This window comes from Ovis aries, unplaced genomic scaffold (genome assembly GCF_016772045.2).
Source record: "Ovis aries strain OAR_USU_Benz2616 breed Rambouillet unplaced genomic scaffold, ARS-UI_Ramb_v3.0 scaffold_123, whole genome shotgun sequence".
NCBI lineage: Eukaryota > Metazoa > Chordata > Mammalia > Artiodactyla > Bovidae > Ovis > Ovis aries.
This window is the reverse complement of record NW_024599764.1, coordinates 60,035-67,086: the sequence shown is the minus strand read 5'-3', so window position 1 is coordinate 67,086 and position 7,052 is coordinate 60,035. Positions and strand designations below refer to the sequence as shown.

General features: G+C 66.0%; 1 protein-coding gene across 1 annotated transcript in view; it reads left to right on the top strand.

Moving 5' to 3' along the window:
• Positions 1–472: 472 nt before the first annotated feature.
• Positions 473–7,052, top strand: part of FAM20C (FAM20C golgi associated secretory pathway kinase) — a 32,289-nt gene continuing 25,709 nt past the window's right edge. Inside the window, exons 1-2 of the mRNA XM_027961840.2 lie at positions 473–1,799; positions 3,458–3,633. Of these exons, the coding sequence (XP_027817641.1) occupies positions 1,186–1,799; positions 3,458–3,633 (790 nt within the window). The 5' untranslated portion in view covers positions 473–1,185. The remainder of the gene's footprint in view (positions 1,800–3,457; positions 3,634–7,052) is intronic.

Sequence of the window (7,052 nt, the reverse complement as noted above, 5' to 3'; positions counted from 1 at the left end):
CAACACCCCCGCCTCGCCATCCGTGCGGCCAGGGGCGCGGGACCCGCCCGAGGCGGGGGCGTGGGGCACAAGGTCGCCGCCTGGGGGGAGCTCGTTCGGCGGCGCAGACGCCCAGCGGCCTCAGGGAGGGACTTGGCCCGGGTTTCGGCCCTCGGCTCTTCCGGGAGAGCCGGGAGGCTGAAGCGGGCCGAGGTCGGGGCGCGGGGCCCCTCTCGGCGGAGCCTGCTCAGCGCGGTCCCCGCGCCCTCCGCCTGGCTCTCCGCGCCCCCTCGGCACACCGCGGGGAGGAGGCGCCCTCTGCGTAGCGGGCCCGGCGGTGCAGAGCATCGCGGGGCGCGGCCGAGGGGAGGAGAAAGGAGACAGCGGAGTAGGCCCGGGCTCCCGGGACGCCAGCTCCGCCAATCTGCGGGCGCTGACGCGGGGGGCGGCTCCGCGGCGCTCGGATATCTGCCCGCCCGCCGGGGCGCCGGGCGCCGAGAGGTTGGGCCGCGAGGGCGCCGCGCTTGGGGGCGGCCGCTGCACCTGCCCGGGACCTCGCCGGCCTCTCCGCGCGCCCTGCCCCCGCCGGCGCTGCTCCCGCCCTCTCCTCGGCCCCAGCGGCCCCGCGCCCTGGTTCCCCACCAGGTCCCCACCTGCGGGCCGCGGCGCGCCCGAGGGAGAGAGCGCCGAGCCCTGCCCGGGGAGCCACCCCTTCTCCGGGCCGGCCGGGCACCCAGCGCGGCCCCCGAAGCCGTGGAGACTGCTCCGAGCCTCGGATCGGATTGCGCCGCGCGGTTGCCGCCGCCGCCTCCGGGCCGCCGCGCCTGGGCCGGGATGGGCCTAAGTGTCCGGCCCCTGAGCGCCTGATGAGCGCAGCCGCGGCCCCGGAGACCCAAGCGGGCCGCTACGCGCGCGGGGCCTCACCAGGCTGCGCCCCTCGCTCCGCGGACCGCTGGGCCGGGCCGGCCGAGGGCGCCGCCGCTCCGAAGAGGCGGGAGGGACCTGCTCGGACATGGCCAGGCAAGCGGGCGCTTTGGCGTCGGGCGCCCTCCGCATGGGACAGCCCCAGGGCTGGTAGCTGGCCGACGCCAGATGGACCTTGACCCGCGCCGCGGCACCTCACTCGTGCCGAGTCGAGGCTAGAGGGGCACGGGCGGGCGGCGCTCCGGGGGCGCCCGGAGGTCCAGGCCGCGCTCGTCCGGGACCATGAAAATGATTCTGGTGCGCAGATTCCGCGTGCTCATCCTGATGGCCTTCCTGGCGGCTTGCGCGCTGCACCTCGTGCTGGACCTGCTGCCCAAGCTGGAGCGGAGCGCCGCGCGGCCCTCGGGGGAGCCCGGCTGCTCGTGCGCGCAGCCCGCGGCGGAGGCGGCGGCCCCCGGCTGGGCCCAGGCGCGCGGACACCCCGGAGGGGAGCTGGCGGCCGCAGCCTCCGCCGCCGGCGACGCGGGCTGGCCCAACAAGCAGACACTGCGTGCCCTGCAGGACTTCAGCTCCGACCCTTCCTCCAACCTCACCTCCCACTCGCTTGAGAAACTACCCCCCGCAGCCGAACCGGCCGAGGGTGCCCCGCCGGGGCAGGACCCCAGCGCCCCGCGCCCCCCTGACCGGGCTCGCCGGCCGCTCCCCCGGGACCCCGGCCCGCGTGGACCTGTGCTGCCCCCTGGCTTGAGCGGGGACGGCTCCCTCCTAACCAGGCTGTTCCAGCACCCACTGTACCAGGTCCCCATTCCACCTCTAACGGAGGGCGATGTGCTCTTCAACGTGAACAGTGGCATCAGGTTCGACCCAAAGGCAGCGACGGCGGAGAACCCAGACTGGTGAGTGGGGTTAGGGTCATTGAGGTGGGCGCTGGAAGGCCGGACTCCCGAGGCAGCCAGGAACCATTTGAGAAAAAAGGCCCACCCAGGGCTGCTTCCTGGGAGGGGCCCTTGCTCATCCAAGGTGCAGTGTAAAGAGCGTCAGGGTCAGGGACACCCTGGGGCGTTGGGCCTTGCGGTGGGAGCCCCAGGAAGGGGAGGCTGGGGGCACGCAGCAGGCAGGCTCCAGGCACTGCCTTTGTCTCCAGAATGACCGCCGCCCTGAGGAGGACTGCTGGGCGGCTGGGAGCTCTTCCCTGTGGCCACTGGCCTGAAAGGCAGGCGGGGCAGGCGGGGCAGGGGAGAGTCGGTGCTGCGCCTGCCGGAAAGCAGTGCTGGCCTGCTGGGCCTGGCCTCTGGCTCACCAAGGGACTCAGGCAAGGAGCGAAAGCGCTTCCTGGGGAAGCGACTGGCTGCTGGCTTCCAGGGACTCAGCAACGCTGCTCTGGTGGACATGTCAGGAAGGTCTGGAGTGGCCTAAGGGGCTTTGTAAACCAGTCCCTGAGAACAAAATTAGTGAGGGGCGTGCTGACCCCCCTGAGGCATTACTGAGGCGTTCTCCCAGCCAGGGTGCCAACCGTGCCAGCTGCAGACAGCAACGGCTCCCTAAAAGGCAAGTGGCATCCCCCAGGGGCATCCCTTTAACTGCTTTAAAGCCCTGCCCCCAAGGCCCTCAGCCACACAGACCGAAGTAACCAGAAGCTGCAGCCCAGGTGATGAAACGCTAGCCAGCAGCAAGGCCAACATAAATGCCTGCGAAAGGTCACCCAGGCAGCCGAGGGGAGGCCAGCTTTCCAAAACACCCCATGGAAGCCGCTCTCCTTCGCGTTTGGACCAGGCCCAGGGTTTTCAGTCTAAACACACCAAGGCGTTTGGTAGCCTCTGAGCTCTGTCTGCTGGCCCGGTTCACCGAAATGCTCAGCAGTTTGAGAGGCGGAGCCGTGAGCCAGGCCTGAGCCTCTGAAGCCAGCGGTCAGTGATGGGGCTCCTGGGCAGCTTCTTGTGACCCGTCATGTCCATCGTGGGGCAGCATTTGGCTGAAAAGGCCTCACTTGCACGTAGACAAGGTCCGCTGTTCCCTCCGGCAGCAAACAGGCTCTGTCCTCCCTCCGACTGGCCCTTTGACTCCGGAGACAAGGACGGGCCACATGGGCAGCAGGTCCTCGATTTGCGCCTGAGCTGGAGTGAGCACCACGGTCCTCTCTCCCCACCCAAAAGCAGAATACTCAGCGAAGGCTTCCGCCAGACTGGGCTCATCTGCCCCCGGGAAGGCAGCAGCCCCTCAGACCCCAGCCTGTTGCAGAGGCCCCAGGACAGCCCCGGCGGGCCTAGCCCTGACAGTCTGGGCTTGGCCTCCTTTAGTTACAGCTGTCTGTGGCGTCTCTCGCGGGTGAGTGAGAATTACGGGCCTTCAGATATGTTATTAGTCAGTTGAACAACAGCCACAGAAAAAGTGCGGACGTCGCAGGGTCCTGTTTGAGCAGAGGCTCCTCTAAATAAACCCACGTTTGTTTGGAGCCACAGTGAAAACCTTGGCGCTGGGGCCAGCTCCCCCGTCCATCCTGAGACCTTGCTGTTTGTCCTTTCCCTGCTGACCGGGGTCACCTTCATTTGTGCAGGCCACACGAAGGTCTTGAGGATGAATTCCTGCCCACCGGGGAGGCGGCCGTGGACTCCTATCCCAACTGGCTCAAGTTCCACATCGGCATCAACCGATATGAGCTGTACTCTCGACACAACCCTGCAGTGGAGGCCCTGCTCCGTGACCTGGGCACCCGGGAGATCACCAGTGTGGGTAGGTGCCCTTGTGCCCGGCCGGCTCCTTGCTGAAGCATCACCTCCTGGGCGGGTTACGCCAGCAGCCTTCCTGGAGGAGGCACACAGGCCTTCGGTGCTGTCTGTGACTGAGGGGGGTGGAGAGGGAAGGGTTGCCTTCTGCTGCGAAACAGCCGAGGCAGGACAAGGTGCCGCCCAGCCCCCCTGTCGTTCTGCTGGGCAGGGGGTGGGGGCCAAGGCCAGAGGCTCCTGGAGCTCACATCTGCTCCTAGATTCAGGGTGGACGGAGGGTGACTGGGGCTCCACTCTGCCCGGGGCAGAGCGCCATGCGCCGAGCAGTTTGGAGGTTACATCTCCGAGGACTTTGGGATCTGCTGAAGCAGAGGATTCGGGGCATCCAGTTACTGATTTCAAGAAACTGTGTGGGCAGTGGCCTCTAAGCGTGGAGGTTTGGTGCCATTGCCCTCAGGCCTGTAGGCGATTGTTTGTGAAGGTCCCCGGGTAGTCACCAGTGGCTCCCAGAGCAGAGGAGGCAGGCAGAGGCCCTGGGTGGGAGGAGCGGTCCTGGGAGGCCCAGAGGGTGGAGGAGGACTCGGGAGCATGGTGCTGGGAGCAGGGGCTCCAGGCAACGTCTTCGTGACGTCTGGACTGCCCTGTGGCTTAAAGGGTTCTGCTAACCCAGGTTCTGTCTGCCGCCACGGCCAGGGAGCTGGGTGTTGCCTGCGAGGCTGGCGGCTGGGGGTTTCCAGAGCTCCTTAGAGGCTGTGCTGGGTGTCTCAGCCCAGCGCTGAGCTATTTCTGGCACCCGCCCTCTTCCTAGCTGTTCACCCTGAGAACATGATGAACACCCTCCTGGCCGGGGCAAGGTGGTGGTCTCCCCTCCTCGATGCCACCCAGGAGGAATCTAAGCGCCTCCAGCCTCCCCCAGTGCTGGAAGGCGGTCTGTGCAGCCAGCGGGGACTGCTGGGGAGAGGCCACAGCTGGTGCGTCCCCTGCCCGCCTGAGCAGACGAGGCTGTTAGAGAAACACCCAGTGCGGTGGCGCTCATCGTCCATCCCACAGGCTCTCTTGAGCACCTTCCGCATCTCAGGGCCCTGTCTGGGCAGGCACTAGGGGTAAGCCCGACCTTGGCAGAGTTCTGCTACGTCCTGACTTGCTTGTTCCTGGGAACTGGAAGTGCACACAGGATGGGCAGAGAAAGTCCAGGGCGATAGGTGAGGAGGGGACCTCCACCCTGCAGGACTGGGTCCTGGATGGGACAGAGGCTTTCGTGGTGAAAGCCAGCAGAGAACACAGGACTTCGGGGGGAAGCTACACCAGCGTTTGAAAACTAGGGTTTAGGGAAGTGCGGCAGTCACGCTTGCAGGCCAGCCCACCGAGGTCTCCCATCCGTCCGGCAGGCTCAGGCACGCTGTGTCTCAGTCCGGGAAGCTGGCCTGTGCCCCAGGCATATGCTGTGTCGACTCGGGCTCTGAGCAGGGCAGAGGCAGGGCTGAGAGGACTGGCCAGGCTCCCCGTAGCCCTCAGGGCACGGCCGGCGACCCCGCTCTCACCAGACGTTGCTCTATGCCCAGGGGCCTGGGAGCCCTGAAGGAAGAGGACGGGTCTCGTCCGTGCCCTGGGGACTGACCTTGGACCACCCTCATCGGGTCTGACTGTCCCGGGCTTGGTGCCCAGGATGCCTGACATCCCAGTGGCCCACCCCAGAGTCCTAGCCTGCTCTGTGCCCAGCGGTGGGTCCTGGACTGAGGGCCTGCCCAGCTGTGTCCTGCCCTCGCTGCTGGAAGACCCTGACCAGCTGGCCCTAATCCGTGGGCCGGTCAGAACCCAGGCTGGCACGCACAGGCACCCAGTGAGCATGGGAAGACTGGTAATGGCCCCGGGCGGCTTCCCCCGCGGTGAACAGCGGGCTCGGTGTGCCCTGACTTCCCCGTCATGGGCCGGAGCGGCTCTGGGCAGGCAGACCCAGCTCTGTGGGCCTCCTGGGGCCTCTGTGGATCACAGAGGTGGTCATAACCTCGACCCTGTAATCTCCAGCTTGCAAATCCAAAATCATTACCCGTTTGACTGCAAAACCCGGCCCGACATGAACAGACACGGAGGCTAACCCTAAAATGAGAGGCTGTTTCTGAATCTTCGCTTTTCTCGCTTGGAGTGAACGTTCTCACGTACCTCTTCAGACACAGCCGTGTGTTTCAGTCCCGGGCTCTGCCCCCTCCCCGCCCTGGCTGCAGGCCCTCTGGGCTGGATGCCCCTATGCCTCTTGTCACCCAAACACTTCTGCTCCCAGAGACCTTGAAGGCAGGTGTGTGTCTGAGGCCTGTCTCGGGGGCTGCTGAGAGGTGGGAGCAGAGGCTGGGGCACCTCTGCACAGGGCGGCCGCGCTGGGCCAGCCGGAGCCTGGTGAAGGCCTCGGCTGGACGCTCAGCCCCACTCTGCACGGCCTTGGGCCCGGAGGTGCTCCCAGAGACTCACACTCGGGACGAGATCCTCTTCCTGGAGAAGCAGAGCGCCGCAGTGGGAGTGTGGCTGGTCCGGCCAGGCGCAGGCCTCCCCTGGAGAATGGACGCTTTTCGTGGGGCGGGGGAGGCAGGGTTGGCCCTCGCATCCGGCTGGATGTTTTGATTAAAAACCCCACTGCTGAGACGGTGGCTTCTGACTGGGCCCTTGGCCTCACAAAGCCACAGGGCGGATTTAGAGACAGGGGTCCCTGGACAAGAGCTGTCTGCTGCTGGGGGCTCTGCCCCTGACGCTACTGTGGCCTGGGGGTGGGTGCAGCCCTCAGAGGCACTGAGGGAGCCTGGAGTGCAGCATTCTGGGGAGCCTGGAACCGACCTCGGGGTCAGGGTTCAGCAGAGCCGTCCTTCTGAGCTTAAAATGGAAGAAGAGCTAGAAATCGAGCCTGTCTCCCAAGTCCCATCCTGCAGATAAAGGAACAGGCCTCCGAGAGGGGGGGCTTGCCTGTGGCCAGCTCATTCCCGCCCTCAGCTCCGACTCCGTCCCGCCCTGAGCAGTCTCTTCAGTCTTGGAACGTGAGAGAAAGTGTGGCAGAGAGCGGCTCCTTCAGGCCCCCAGAGACATTTCTTTACCGCTGGGCTCCTCGCTGCGTGGTGACGGCCCTTGGCTGCCTTTAACGAGTTCAGAAACTATCTGCCTCCGTTCAGCTTGAAGCCAGGCCTGTGGAGGCCCGGGCCTTGCTGGTGACGATGGTGACGATTGAGTCGATATCGTGGACGATTGCGCATATAGAGTGAGTGATGCAGTTGACGACTCTGTGCTCTGAGTCATTTAGAAAGAAGTCACGGTGCAGGCGAGGACTCGAGCAGCCTCTGACCTGAAGCGCAGGCCCTGCAGTTGTTTGTCCAGGTCAGGACGGAGCTGTGGGTGGAGGTGAGCAGAGGAGATGCCTCCACTGGACGGACTCCCTGGACAGTCACT